This window comes from Delphinapterus leucas, chromosome 1 (assembly GCF_059928025.1).
Source record: "Delphinapterus leucas isolate spDelLeu-1000000601 "Yukka" chromosome 1, BTC_Dleu_Yukka2, whole genome shotgun sequence".
NCBI classification, from domain to species: domain Eukaryota; kingdom Metazoa; phylum Chordata; class Mammalia; order Artiodactyla; family Monodontidae; genus Delphinapterus; species Delphinapterus leucas.
The window spans coordinates 42982955-42998554 of NC_143129.1; the positions used below are offsets into that span (position 1 = coordinate 42982955).

Genomic DNA, 15600 nt, shown 5'->3' on the forward strand with positions numbered 1-15600 from the left:
GAGAGTATGGCTTGAAAAGAGAGATATGGGAAGGTCAGCCCAGGGCCCTTTGAGCCTGGCTGGGTGGTTCTTCCTTTATTCAGTCCTCGTCCACCCATTTGGCAAACATTAATTCCCTAACTCAGATCCAGGGCTGAAGAGAATGGAGGCCCTAGGCCCTGGCTGAACCCTGTAGCAAGCCTGAACCCGAAGGCTGTTCTCAGCCTCCACCCCCGGGGCTCCGTGGCTGCTTCTTTAAGTAAAACAGGTGTCAACTCGGATGTCAGGACAAGAGGCAACTTGTCTTCATCTCTAAGCTTGGACGAGTCACTTTTCTTCTCTGGGCCTCAATTTTCCTGCCAAATAACACTAGTATTGGGCTAGATGGTCTCTAAGGTTCCTTAGAGAATGGTTTTCTTTTTCGAGACAGTTTTGAGGCCCATCCCAGGTGGGAACACTTGGTGAAAGGATGAGGCAGAAAGAAGGAAATAAATATGAACAAGGCATGACCCCTGCCTTTAGCAGAACTTTCAAGAGAATAAAGGAGACAGAATCACAGGAATGATCCAGAACAGTGACTGAAGGTGCAGGAAGGAGAGGAGAAAATGCTGAGGACTAGCTTAGATGTGGCTCCTGCTGGCCTCTTAAGAGCCTTTGTGCAACTGAGAAACAGGTGGTATTTATGGGCAGATGAGTCAGCTCCAGGAGCTCCTCTGGGGGTACGTTTATACCCTAGGGTGTATGGCTTGACAAGGAGAGTTCAGATTGGATTTCAACTCCCATAGGCACCTCGGCCCAAAGTCCCTGGGCAAGTCACAATCTACCCAGCTGTATAGATAACCCTGCAGGAAAGTAGCCAGCCTCAGGGGTCCAAATTGAACTCTGTCTTGATAGAATATACCACTTTTTTTTTTTTTTTTTGCGGTATGCCAGCCTCACTGTTGTGGCCTCTCCCGCCGCAGAGCACAGGCTCCGGACGCGCAGGCCCAGCGGCCATGGCTCACGGGCCCAGCCGCTCCGCGGCATGTGGGATCTTCCCGGACCGGGGCACGAACCCCTGTCCCCTGCATCAGCAGGCGGACTCTCAACCACTGCGCCACCAGGGAAGCCCTGAATACACCACTTTTTAAAAATTGAAGTAGAGTCGATTTACAGTGTTGCGTCAGTTTCAGGTGTACAGCAAAGTGATTCAAGATATACATATATGTATATATATATATGTATCTCCTATTTCAGACTCTTTTCTAGAGTACACCACTTTTAAATCTTAGTGGAATCACAGGTCAACTCCTTCCCTCTCCACTTCTGGGAAAGCAAACGCCGGGACCACGCGCATCCTCACTCTCCCGTACCTGAAACCAAGCCAGGGCCCACAGTCCCAGCCAAGTGGAGGGCACAGGACAGCTACAGGTGGGCACCTCTCCACAGAGTGAGGAAAGGGTTAAAGGGCTTTGGCATCCTGAGAAAGAAGGCGTCTCCACATCAACCCAGACCAGTTTTTCTCACCTCCTTTGGCAGCAACTCAGAACAAGCAGAACACGGAAATTCTTCCTCAGGCTCCCTCCCTGCCACCCTCCTTCTACATTCCCAAACAACATCTCTCCTGAGGCTCTAACTGGATTAGGAGGAAAGAGCCACAGGGCTGATGTCAACATCAAAGGGTGAGATGCGGTGAGGTCTGGCCTGTGTCTTGATCCACAGGTGCTGGGACTGGGGAAAGGTGGCAGGAGGGTGAGCTTGGGAAAAAGGGATTAGCAGGGACTGGAAAGAACGTGGCTGCTGTAATTCCACATAATAAACCAGACTGTGCTCCGTCTCTACACCTTAAGCGCTAGACAAGCAGGTACAAGCTTCCGGCTTCAGCCCGCCGTGCAGGAGGCTTCCCGTGCTGCCAGCCCCAGACGGCCCGTGCCCTCCCATGGGCAGAGGTGCTCAGAGCAGGCACAGGATAAGATGCCTACTTCCTCCTGTCAGCTCAGGTCTTGGGGGTGAGGGAGGAGGGGTGGGGAAGAGACTGCAATTGCAGGAAGAGGAAAGACAGGAGAACAGTCCCTTATCCAGGCACCATATACCATCCCAGAGAGGCACCACCATCGGCTGAGAAGTGAGACCCATAATGTGCTTCAAGCAGCTGCTCTGGACTCAACAAAGACTTTTGATCAGTACAATCACCTCTATAGACTGTGGGGAGGGATTTGTGATGTGGATGATCCATAATATAGATAATCAAAAAATCAGTTCTACTTGATTAGGAGATTTTTTTTTTTTCTCCTCTAGACAGATGCACCTTCCTAATTCCTTGGAGTTTGGTCAATATTGAAATATGTTTACATTACCAAGACACTCACTGACCAGTGGGTAGAGGAAGCAGCTAGAAGATAAGGCACAAATTAACCCCTACCAACCCTCCCCACTCTATCTGTTCCTGCCCCAAGAAAACTGAGTTGCCTCTAGTTAAATCTCCATCAACAGCAACCTTCCAGAAGAGGCTCTCAGCCGAGGCGCTGAACAGCATCGGGGTGTCCAGGCTCACGGACTCTTACCTTTTTCAGCTTGCCGCTCTTTGTACCCACAAACACCACGCTGTAGCCATTGTAAACATAGGACGCCACCGAAGTCATGCGGTCCCGGCTGGTGGTGTACAGGGTCAGGCCCTCCACTGGAATTGAGCCTCCAAGTGGCTGGTTGATGTCCAGTCCACAGAAGTTGTCATCGATGGGCACCGGCTGGAGAGAAGGGGAGGGACCTGGGGTGAGTAGCAGTGGAGGCAGGGCCGAGTTGATCCACACCAGCCCACCCACCGTGGCCACCAGCCCCAGGACACCAGGCCTCAGAGAAATTCAGGCATGGAGTTCAGGGGCCTGACACATACTGCACACACAAACATCTCACGGCTGACCCATGAACCCCGCACTGACTCCTGTGAAACCAGACAGCTTTCTTCTCCCTCACCTGCTATCACCCACTCACTTTTCTGCCAAGACAACCAGTGACACTTTGAAAAGCTGATTGCTCAAACTCATTTCCTGGTCATTTACGTGTCCCTGTGGACCATGCCATTTGTGGCGGTCTTTCTATTTAGACAGTGGAGATTCAGTCTAGAGGCAATATCACAGGATTCCTACCAGCCTGGTGGCGTTCCTTATTTGTTTCCTGTACTGCAAAGGCCTGCCTTTGGGCATAAGGAATTTTCAGTCATTCCATTATTCACCACATCCCACACTGGGGATACATTAAAAAGGGTTATCTTAACATTGAACAGTGCCTTATACTTTGGAAAAGTTACTGCATCTACATGAATCTCAGCTTCTTCAGGCGTCACACTACCTGCCCACCTTTGTGAGAGAATCACTGGGGAGAAAAGGAAATGACACGTGCAAAGAGATTCGTTAAGTTGTACAGCGATTCTCATCACTGTCCGTTAGGGGCCTTCAATGATGTTTGGGTAGATTCTGGGGGAGATGGCCTTCTTGTTAGCAGCCTTTTGCAGGGAGTGGAGGTATGCTTGTATAAAGAATATCTGTCATTGAATAAATTTTTTTTAAAAAAATTAAAGTCTCTTCTCTCTCAGAAGAGACTAGGACATCTTGAAAGGACATTGCACCTTGAGCAAGTGGAAAAATAGCTGGACAGAAAGAATTCCAGTCTCTGCTCTTCTTCTATGTGCACTTTGATCAGTAACAGCCTCTTTGGGGACTGTTAAATTGATGATTTCTAAGATCTCATTCAGTTAAAAAAAAAAAGACTGCATGCTTCCTGAGGACAGGGGCTGCGAGGGGACTGCATTCTCTGCACACTGTCTAGCCTGGGGCTGGGCTAGGATGGATCCTCCGAAACATCCCAGTTGATTGCACAACAGGGAATCCTGTGGGCAAAGGTTGCAGACTCTGGGCCAGAAAGAGCCCTGAGCCCTGTGGCAGCTGTTCCTCCTGGGTCTGGAAAGGCATCCTCGAGGAGGAAGGAAGTGACGGTCATGGGAAGCACAGAAAGCATCACGGAGAGACCTGTTCCCATCAACCTTCTCCTCTCACCCACACCAGGAAAAAGTGGGCTGGTGTGTCATTCCCTGACAGCTTCATTTCCTTGGAAGAACTGATTTATAAGCGAAATGGGATTTTTTTTGGTAAACCAGGGACTTCTCTTTCATTCCCTGTTCAAATCCAAAGAGAACAGAGGCTCATGTCTTGTGATTCCTCGGCGTTTTGTAGAGAGCTACTGCTCCTACAACTGAGTGGTGGTGCTACCCTTGTGTGTGTGTGTGTGTGTGTGTGTGTGTGTGTGTGTTTATTCTTTAGGAAAGAAAACTAACTTTTGGGTTAAGGATGACCTTGAACTCTGGATCATATGGCGCTCCACACGGCAGAAGGGATAAGCTTCTCAGGAAGGGAGTGAAGCAATGGTATAGTAGAGCCAGCTTATGAGGAATGCCTGTAAATCTATCTCTGCATTCAGTGACATCACACTGGTGGCTTGAAATTATCCATGGTGGGAGTATTTACACCATGGAAATTGGCAAATGCTTCTAATCAAGATCCTCCCACCCCAATCCCTTCCCTACTACTACCATTGCCTGCATATAGCCATCCATTTAAGATTCACCAGCACATCCCTGGAGCCAATGATGGAAATTTCAGGCTCCCTAGAAAGGTAGGTCAGAGGAATCAGCTACCACTTTTTACATTTTCTACTTCTCTTTCTCATCCCTACACCAGAGGCACAAGTGTCCTGATAAAGAATCAGGAAATCTAGATTGTAGTCCTGTCTCTACCACTAGCCAGCTATGTTATCTTGATATACCACATACCCACTTTGAGTCTGAATGCTCTCATCTGTAAAGGGAAAGGATTAGACCAGGTAATCGTCAAGCTGCCTTTTAGCTCTGAAAGTTCTTGATTTCATGGCTTCAGTTTCTTTCCCACTCTCTCCAGGGACCGCTAAGGTTGCAGAGCCTGGGCTCAGGCATAACCTAAGCCAGCTTCTGAGAAATGATGACAGAAGCCAAAAACTTGCCAGTGATTTTGAATTTCTCTACATCCCTCCTGACTCTAGAATCGCCAGACTGTGACGGAAATGGTTTGTTCTGAGCCTAAGCCCCTGGGATTGGCTGGCATTTCCTTTTCTCGTCTCTAAATTGTCAGATATTCCCAAACACCTGCTGCCCCTTTACTTTTGCTCTGAAAGGGAGAGCCTGGTGTATGGCTTTCCTTAGAAGCAGCACGGCTAAATGCAAAGAGTTTGGACTCAGAGGTCATATGGGCTAAACTGAATTCAAATCCCTGCTGTGTCATTTATGGTTGTATGGGTGCAACCAATGTACTTAGTTTTTGTGTCTTTGTTTTTCCATCTGTCAAATGGGGGATGATAATCCTTGCTTTATAGGGTCATATTGAGGATCAAGTGAGGTAACCCTTAAATTACCCAGCACAGCCTTTAGGACAATAGCTGTTGTTCAAAGGGTGACGCTCCCCTTCCTCATTTCTCTTCTGGTAACAAAGCTCAAATCCTTCATCTGAGAGCTCCATGTTAGTCCAGAGATCACTTTAAAATTAAGCCCCGGGACGTCAGCTACCCTCACTCCTCCTTAACGCCCTCTGAGGCCACCAAAATGTCTCTGAGTCCCCAGATCTGGGACTCCTTAGATTATAAGGATTTTAAGGGGCCCCTCCTGTTGCAGCCCAACCTCCACCTCCACTATCAAGGCCGCTTCCGAAGAGTGATGATGAAGGGAGGGGGTGGTGAGTGAGGGGCTGTTCTCTCTGAGGTCCTGATCCCACCTGCTGTCACCTCTCTCCCAGTGCCTCTGTTGCTCTGTGGTTACTAGCCCGAGCTTGTCTCTCTGCGAGCCAATGGAGCCCCACAAGGGTGTCGGCTCTTCCTCTTCCCTCTGGCTCAGCAGCAGGCAGGAATCAGCAGTTTCCTTCTGACAAGGGCCCCCTCTGGGCAGTGGGAACCAGGCTGGACTCTGCAAGGGGTTAACCCTTGCATTTCCTCTCCACTTGTCTTGATTGGTTGGGGCCATAGGTTATAGAATTTCAGGACTGTAAAGAACTTTGGAGAATATCTAGCTCAACCTCCTCATTTTATAAAGGTAAAATAATAGCAAATAACTGGTTCTTTAATAATTAATATTAATAATTATAGCTGTCCTTTATTGCATGCTTATTATGGGCCAGGTATTGTGCTCATACATGCTTGCTCCATTTGATCTTCATAATAACCATAAAAAGAGACTACTATTATTTCTATTTTAAAAATGAAAAAAAATACAGCTCAGATCAGGTACATAACTTGCCTAAAGTCACACAGTTTTAAATGGTAGGACTGATTTTTAAATACAAATCTGTTGGAATTCCAAGCCTATGGCCTTAACTACTATCCTATTGTACCAAGAGACTGACGGTAGGAACAGAAGCATACCCTAGGCATGACTTGTTTTTTGCTTTAAGAAGAGGTTTTTGGTCCCAGTAGCAGACACCCTCCATTTAGGGTGCTCAGAAGGCAGCCGTACGGGTCACTTGGTCTCAGATTGTTCCCCAGGCTGCCGATCCAGTGTCCACAGCCCTCTGCACAGAAATCTATCTTAGCACTTGTCACATGCATAACAGTTAGCTAATAATGCTCAACCTAACACGCCAGGCACGGTGTTAATCTTGCCACATAGTATCCGGTCATCCCACGCGGTAGGCATTATGATTCCCATTTCACAGACGATAATGGAGAGATATTGAGTTACTCCTGAAGCCAGGAAGTCGCACAGATAGAATTTGAACTCTGAATCCCAAACTCTTAGGTACTATATTACACTGCCAGCTATTTTTTCTTTCACTCTTTCTCCCATTAGATTACGAGATATCTGAAAGTTGTGATCATGTCTTTTTATGTTTGCATCCCCAGCTGGGCACTTGGGAGATCTTCAATACCTTCTTGTTAAGTGGATGGCTGGAGGGAGGGATGAATGGATGGATAGAGGGATGGGTAGATGGATGGAGTGACGGATGGACGGACTAATGGGTGGATCATGGTAACCACCTAGATGGCAGCATCTTGACCCTCTGACAGGACAGTGCTTTCCACTGACTTTCTTGTCTCTGCCATCCTCAGGTCTGGACCCCAAGCTCCCTTTCTTCTCCTTTTTTCCCAGTTTTCAAATTATCAGTCAAGCTCAACTCCTTTCTCGCTCCTCCAGCTTACATATCTACCTGCCTACTTTACCCCTTCACTTGGCTGTACAGTGGCCTACAGGGCCCTGTATGTACAGGACCTGGTGTGTGTTACCTCTGACTGGCTCATCTCCAACCACTCTTTCTGCCACATGCTCGGGTCCAGCTGTAGTGGCCTCCTCGCTCTTCACACTCTCCAGGCATGCCCTGCATTCTCTGCAAGAGCTACTCCCTCCCTCTCTCTGGAATGCTTTCCCAGATACCTGCATAGCTTACTTTCCTCATTCTTTGCTCAAATGCTGCTTTCTCAATGAACCAATCCTCGTGGGTACTGCCTCTCCCCACTTCTGGGCTTTATTTTTCCCCACAGCAGTTGTCACCATTTGAGAGACTACATATTTTATGTATTAATTTGTCTTGCCTCACTAATGAAAGCTCCATGAGGGCAAGTAGCTGTGTCGTATGGTTCACCTCTGAAGCCCGTGGTGCTTACAACAGTGGCTGGTGGTGTAGAGGCCCTTGATTATACATTGGGAATGACTCCGCGGATCAACAAACATGCCTCAAGTGTCTGGTATCATCAGACTGTATTATGGGGACCACCTGGTAACGTGAGCCTGAGCACCTCTCTCATTTCAGGCCGTGGTGGTCTGCGGGCAGGGTGTGCAAAGGGGTGTGCAATGCCAGATGCCGCATCAGGGGTAGAGCAGGTGGGCCCTCCTTACCGCCTTGGTGCACTGCACGTCCTTCCCCAGCAGCCAGTTGAGCTCTAGGTTGCCCTCGCCCTGGTAGCAGGACTGCAAGCGCTCTTTGATCTGAAAGTTGATGGCCCGGATGGGGAAGGCACAGAGGGCGGAGTCATCCGGCGGGTGGTGATACTGCTTCTGCCCTTTGGAGAAGATGGCGAAGAGCACGTCGTCCTGGCCGCTGATGTTGAAGGCCTGGGCCAGCGAGTCCCCGGGCTTGGCGAGGTAAGCAGCCTGCAGGAGGCGATATTCCACCCCGGCCCGCGTGCAGCCGAAGGGCAGGGACACGTAGGAGTGGAACTTGGGGTCGTCCTTGCAGAGCCTCACGATGCGCGAGGTGTAGAAGAGGTCTCCGGCCGAGTTGATGGCCACGCCTTCGGGGGTCTCAGGCTGGACGGTGAGGAAGTAGACGAAGCCCCCGCTGGCGAAGCCGTAGATGTAGAAGATGTCAAAGTGGGCGACCAGGGCCAGGGTGTCGGAAGGGATCTTGATGAGTGAGGAGACGAAGTCGCTGTGGAGCTCGTAGTCGAGCATGGCGGAGGACTCGGGGTCGCGGGGCAGCTTGCGGCTGGAGAGGGTGGGAAAATAGTCCTGCTTGCCGTCCACAGCAGTGCCGATGAAGAGCTTGCCGTCCTCGCCCTCGGAGCGCACGATCACCCCGTACATCGTCCCGGTCTTGTTGACGCTGGACAGGTAGTGCTCCTTCTTGTGGGACGGCTCCACCAGGATGAAGAGGTCGTCCAGCCGCAGCAGCTTGCAGACCCCTTGGTACAGGCTGCCGCAGGCCAGCAGCCGGTTCTCGGAGTAGTCGATGATGAGCAGCTTGTTGACGTTGTTGGTAAGCGTGAGCACCTCGCTGCAGGGCTGAACGATGAGCGGCGGGTAGCAGGACTTGTTGTCCTCCTCCGGCCCCGTCTTGTGAGCCACCTGGATGGTCAGGTTGCCCGTCAGCTTGTACACGCGGTTGATGGCCCCCACGTACACTGCCCCCGTCCCGCGGTGCACCGTCAAATGGTTGAAGGTCCAGTCCCGGTTCTCGGAGTGGAAGGTGCTGAACTGGGGCATGCCGGCCGCCGGGGGTGCCAGCAGCACGCAGACGGCGGAGAGCAGGACCACAGGCCAGCTGTCCACCTCTGCAGCCCGCAGCCAGGGCCTCCTCCGTTCCATTCTGAGCCAGGCGGGGACCAGGAGACAGAGCCTGTGAGCACTCGCGTACTCCGCCTTCCTGGCTTGGCCCTTACATGGTTCTGGAAAACACAAGGCAGAGGGGTCAGATGGAAAATAAATCCCTGGAGGAGTGAACAGGACTGCTTGACCCAGGTCCCAGTGCCGACTAGCTCTGTGAGGCTCTTCCTTCTGTATTCCAGTTTTTCTATTTTTAACATACTTTCTCCCTCTTCGGGATGTTCAGGGAATCCTATTATCTATTTTGGTCTCCAGCCTTTACGCTGTAAAATGCATTTTTTTTTAATAACTTTACAAAGCATCTCTATTTCTGTCCTCTTCAGATATCGTTTTTATCTCTCAGAGAGGTTAAACGGCTGAGTTCACCCAGCCAGTTGATCCTGGTGTCGGAACTAAAGCCAGACTTCCCCACCCAGTCGCTGGGTCTGTCCTCCTGTTCTCTCCCAGTCCAGTGGAAATCTCTCCTGTCTTGTGAAAGCTGGTTAGCAAGGCCCTCTCCCAGGCTCTCCCAGGCAGCTATTCCGAGTCTGATATCACAAATAAAATTCCTTCTTATTTCAGACTTCCAGCCCCTCACACTGCTGGCTTCCTTCCTCTTTCATGCTCTGTCCCCTGTAGGGAAGGAGGAGAGCTGGTCATCCTGAATCACAGTGCCTCTCGCTGCCCCTTGACCTCGTCCTCTCTAGAAAGAAGAATCCCTGATCATTAGCGGTTAAAACTCGCTCGGAGTGTGAGGTGGGACTGGGATCCCCCACAGGTGCTGTTCAGGAGCCTGCAGAGCCCCAGGGAGAAGGGCGGACAACCCCCCACCCCTCCTCCTTGGGACAGGAGGGCATCAGCCACCTGCCTCCCCAGTAAGTGGGGTGCCAGGTCCTGGGGAAATTGCTTCCACTTCTGCTTCTCTGCAGGTGGAGCACAGGGGGAGTTGGCCTCCTTACTCACGGGGACTGGCTGGCTGAGTCGAGTCTCAGCCACCTGGGCAAGGGTTCCGGGTTTGGGAGATGTGGAGAGGAGCAAAGGGAGGCAAGTTGAAGGTCAGGCTCATTGTAGCCACTGCTGGGGCCTTGTGATTGTTTAAGGCTCCGTGTGGCCGACCTCAGGCTGCCTGCCCCAGCGTCATCAGTCCCCTGCCCCGACTTCTTTCCTCCCTCTCTGCCCTCCCAAGCCCCAGGCTGCACAGCTTTTCCTCCTTATTCCAAGGAAGCTGCCCAGAGGGGCAAGGTGGTGTTCCTGCGAGAGCTTCTCTAGACTCCTAGGCAGAGGGTAGAGAGCGCAGCCTGTCCCATCACTCTGCCAGCGCTGCTCCTGACTTCTATGGAGAGGGAGGGACAGCGGTGGCAGCAGGCTGTCTAGCAGAGGGATCTTTTCTCCAGCTGGACGGAGTGCCTGACAACTTCCTCGGACAAGTCCAGACAGAACTCTGGGCGATGAGGCAGCAGGAGTGGAAACACTCAAGCCAAGGATTAAGAATGTGCTCCAAGGCGGCTTAGGAGAGTCCTGTGTCCCTTCGCCCCCAACCTGGCTAGACTGGGTTGGAATTAAAACAGATGCCATCTGCAGGATCCACATGGCTTTTGCTCTGTGTCTTTAGAAACTCTCCCTTGTCCTCCTCAACTGTGCCTCCCACGCCTGACAGCCATCATGGTGCCAGAGGGAGGCCCCACCTGACGGCTCTCCTCCAACCGGGCCTCACCGGGGTGTTGTTCTGGTGTGACTCATCAGGTCCCGGGCTTCCTTGGAAAGAGGGAGGCGACAGCGGCATGAGGCCCAGGCTGACCTCAGAGACTCTGACACAGCCCTTCCGGCCCCACGTGCTCACCGGTAAAGCCTCCCGACAGACAGAGCTTTCGGTTTGGAGGTTATTTTTAGCTATGTCCTGGGGCCAGTAGCAGGACGTGAATTCCTCAAGAGGAGCTGTGGAAAGGAAATAACAGAATCCTCACATTCTCCAGCTGGACAGGGAACGGCAGGAGGCTGGGCTGTGCGTGCCCCTGTCTCTGGCTAGGAGAGCTCCTTTGACTACAGGTGGAGGGCTCTGTGTCCCCGAGGAGCCGTGAGGATTCTAATCACCACACGATGTGCCTTTTAGACAGTGCTCTGTGAGACCCTGGCATCGAGTGTGTGGGCAGTGCACCCCACCTCCCCCAGAACGTACATGCACAGAGGGAAAAGGTCCCAGTAGAAGAGGTGACACCAAAGGACACGATTGTGAGGTTAAGATCAACTATCTCACCTCCCTGCCCGATATTCTCCAGAGACACAGTTTGAATAAACAGTGAGTGGCTTTTGTTGTTAGGCAGAATTGGGGAAGAAATTTGGGACCTTGGGCAAGTCCAGTCTCATCCCTCTTTTCTGGTAGGATGGGATAATTACAGCACCAGCCCCTCGAGTTGTCATCAGAGTAAATGAGATAACGCGGGGAAACCTCTTAGCATGGGAGCTGGCACTCAGTGAATGCTTAACTTATGGAGTTATTATTATCACTGAAGCCTCCCCAGGAGACTGCACTTCAGGAATCCCGCCAGACCTCCTGACTTCTCTTTTTGCTCGTATTCTTCCTTTCCATGGGAATGAACACTGTGGGCAGACCTTTGATCCCCCTCCCTGGCCCAGTGAAGGGGCACAGACTGGGAAGCATGAGTCAGAGGAAGGGGGATAGATCCAAGGTGATCGTCTCTAGCACACTACTGCACAAGTCCCAACACAGCCTCTCTGCAGCCTGCAGGGAGCCCGGCGGAGGTACAGGATCCTGAGGGTTGAAGTATGAATGGCAAAATTGGCCTGGTGGCTAGAAGGCATGGAGTCATGGGGCAGGAGGAAGAGTGAGGGACTCGGCGAGCCCCGGATTCATATCCTGCCTGTGTCACCCATGAGTTGTATAGCTTTAGACCGGTCTAGCATCGACCTGAGCCTATTTCTTGATCTTAAAATCAAGGATGTTAGAATTAACCAGTTCTTAAGATTTCTTCATTCAGACAAAATGATACCTTGAGACTTGTCTGCTTCAGCTTCTAGAGTCTATGACTGCAATGGCAGCTGAGGTTCTTTTGTCCTACTGGGTAAGGCTGGTTAAGTTCAGAGTTCTCAACAGACCAATAACTGGGCTATTTTCCTCTCACCCCTCAATCAGCATCTACCCTGGGACAGACTGCTCCTGGTGACCGGCCACGCAGATTCATTCCGTGGCACTCAAAGATCACCCACTTGGGAGCAGTAGGCACTAGTGCGTCAGGGTCAAGAGGAGACGTGGTCTCTTGCGGTGCAGGGGTGGCAGGGGAGGCTTGCATTCCACCTTGGAATTCACAAAGACAACTGACTTCAACAGCAAGTTGAGAGCCCCTGGCTTTCCATGCCAAGGCTGATGCTATCAGGTAGCTCTTCCAAAGCAGGGCCCAGCTGGCAAGGATCAAGCCTCCTGTCTGAATTTAGAGTAAGGGGGAAGGGCACCCACCTCTGAACCTCTGACGAGAGGCAATGTGGTGTAATGGTTAGACTCATGAGCTCTGAACTTAGATGCTTGGATTCAGAGGCAATAATAGCAGTGTAAACTTGGTCAGGGTACTTAGCCATTCTCTGATGCTATCTCACAATTTATATATAATGAGATTAGCATCTACCTCATAGGATTATTATGATGAAGTCCTTTAATACATATAAAGCACTTAGAACAATGCCTGGTCTGTTATAAGTGTTCAAGATACATTAGCCTTTATCAGTAATAATTTATTTCTCAATATTCCCAGCTCTTGATCTCCATCCATTCCGTGGTCGGTCTTAGAAGGACTTTGGTAGAAGCCAGTGAACACACGCCTATGACTTTGTAGACCTAGCATTTCCTCCTAACCCCAGTTTTCTGCTAGTGTCAACCTCAGGGGTTTTCTCAACGATGCCTCCTTCCTGTCCCTTCTCCTCTCTCCGTCTAGTTCATGAAGTCACTGTGTCACATGCATTCTCAAGAGCCAGACTTGCCGAGTGGCTGTCCTCCTACCAGTTTCCCTCTCCCCCACCCCAAGTCTCCAACCAGGACGTGCTGCCCCGGGATGCTCGCCCTATCAGCGAAGCACGCAAAGCATTCCTGATGCCGAGAAGAGGCCACGCTTTCCTCTTTGGGAAGCAAGTGTCACTAAATATTTTATCTGGAGGGCCTGGTGACACCATCTCCCCGATCAGGATTCGGGAGGCAGGTGTTGGTGACAGCTAGTGAAGGCATCTAATACCTTCCTGATCAGCTGCTGTAGGCAACAGGGGCAGAGCAGGGAAGGAACGACAATTAGGCATTTCCAGCTCAGCTCAGTGCCGGAGTCTTTCCTTCCTGTGACCCTCTCTGTGGCCTTGCTTAGGAGATCCGGGGGAATATGCCTCTATGCTTACTTGGCCTCCCTTATTGCAAAAGGAAGGAGGAGGAGGTAGGAAGAGGAGTTAGGATCAGGATACAATTTTGCTAAACTGAGTAAAAGTTCATGATGGTAGAGCTCCCACTCTTGGACCCATCTGTAGCTCTTCCAACATCAGTATCTTCCATCATTCTGTCATCACTGTCACCATCATTATCACCACCACCTGCACTGTCATCACCAGCACCACCTCGGCTGTGACAGTTTTCATAACAATAACAGTAAAACATGCCTAATAATACAACCGCACCTACTAGGTGGCTGACATAGCCAGGATCCATATGGTAAGTATGAGAATGAGGGCTGTGTACTATTTACAACAGCCAAGGCATGGAAGCAACCCAAGTGTCCATCAACAGATGAATGGATAAAGAAGATGTGGTACATATATACAATGGAATATTACTCAACCATAAAGAAGAATGAAATATTGCCACTTGCAGCAATGTGGGTGGACCTAGGGAACATCACACTAAGTGAAGTAAGTCAGAGAGAGAAAGACACATAGTACATGATATCACTTATATCTGGAATCTAAAAAGTAAATCAATCCATATACAAAACAGACATACTCACAGACATAGAAAACATGTTTATGGTTACTAAAGGGAAAAAGGAGGGGAAGAAGGACAAGTTAGGAGTATGGGATTAACAGATACACACTACTAATATATATAAAATAGGATTTACTGTAAAACACAGGGAACAATATTCAATATCTTGTAATAACCTATACTGGAAAGGAATCTGAAAAAGTATATATATATATAACTGGATCTCTTTGCCGTACATCTGAAATTAACACAATATTGTAAATCAACTATACTTCAATAAAACAAACAAACAAAAAATGAGCGCTGTGAAGTCAGAGGAGTTAGCACCTGTTCCTGGGCTTCACCCCAACCTCTTCCCTCTCCCAGGGCAGGGAAAGGTCCATCTTCTCCCCCAGCTCTCCCTTCTAATTAGTGGCACCTTTAAAGCAGGAATTCAAGTCCAGCGCTGAAGCAGACTGTAAAATTACTCCAGTCCACTTCTTTTTTCTTTAAATGAAGAAACTGAGGCCCATGGAAAGAAAACAGATTGTCCAAGGTGACCCAACATGACTCAGGGACAGGCTTCCATCAGAACCTAGACCTTGTGACCAAAGGTCCATTGCTTCCTCTGCTGTAGGCGAAAGAGTCCAGGGAGTCAGTTATGTTCTGCCTCGAGGCTGCCCTGTTTTGGGGAAAGAAGGTGCCTTTTGATCGTGGTGGCCCCCTGATGGGCAGAAGTGAGCCTGGCACTGGGCCTGGACAGGGAGGTGGTGTGCAGGGCAGACTCAAGGATGAGCAGATTAAGGGGCAGGGGAATGAAAGGGACACCAGAATGGCTCCCTTCTGTGTTGGGGGGATGACCTCCTCCAGGCCAGGCAGGTCCAGGCAGTTGTCACACACAAGAATGGCACCTATACTGTGACTTGGGGGCTAAGATGTCCTGTACCATATGCCTCTGGGTTGTAGACAACCCCATAGACAGGTCAGATGTTATCCAAGCACAGGCACCTTCTTTTTCTCAAAGACTTAGAAATGCAGCCGAAGGGACTAGAGTGAGATATCCAGGGGGACATCCTATCTAGAGAGGATCCCTGGGGCATCCTGCCAAGGAGATTATGGAATTTTCTGACATTGAATTTTCCTGACAGCTGTTGAGGAATATGTTTACTGAGAGGCAGGGGATTGGTCCCAGTGACCCAAGGAGGCTGCCTTTGGTATAGGATTTCTATGAATTAAAGTCTATGAGGATAAAATGTCTAAATGCACAAGGCTGGGGCCCCAGCTCATCCCCTGTGGATGGAACAATCTTGAAGGACCCATCCTAGTGTCATCTTTGGGGTTGTACATGCAAACATTCCAAGTGTCACTCTGTCAAACAGTGATCTCAGAGGTAGTCCAGGCACGTTGGGTAGCACAAGGTGAATGCCAGGGCAAGCTCAGAGGCCGCGGGTAACACCGACAGCTGGAAGGCCTCAATTAGAGTGAAAGGAGTTATCTGGTATTTAAATAATTATTAGATGGAAGGAGTAATCATGGGTTTGAGCTGAGTTTTTCCCCCACTGTCACCCTGATGGCGTCTATAATATATTATTCAAATGCCCAT

The 15600-nt window shown here is 50.1% G+C and overlaps 1 protein-coding gene across 5 annotated transcripts in view; it reads right to left on the reverse strand.

The window, feature by feature from the left end:
• The window catches only part of PLXNA2 (plexin A2), a 217226-nt gene that overhangs the window by 182618 nt on the left and 19008 nt on the right, over positions 1-15600 (reverse strand). For 3 of the 5 annotated variants that reach the window (XM_022593506.3, XM_089909144.1, XM_089909150.1), the window contains exons 2-3: positions 7865-9132; positions 2523-2705 (exon numbers count right to left, since the gene is read on the reverse strand). In XM_022593506.3, coding sequence (XP_022449214.1) covers positions 2523-2705; positions 7865-9052 — 1371 coding nt within the window. In that variant the 5' untranslated portion in view covers positions 9053-9132. The other 2 variants (XM_089909135.1, XM_089909141.1) reach the window with 2 other exon arrangements.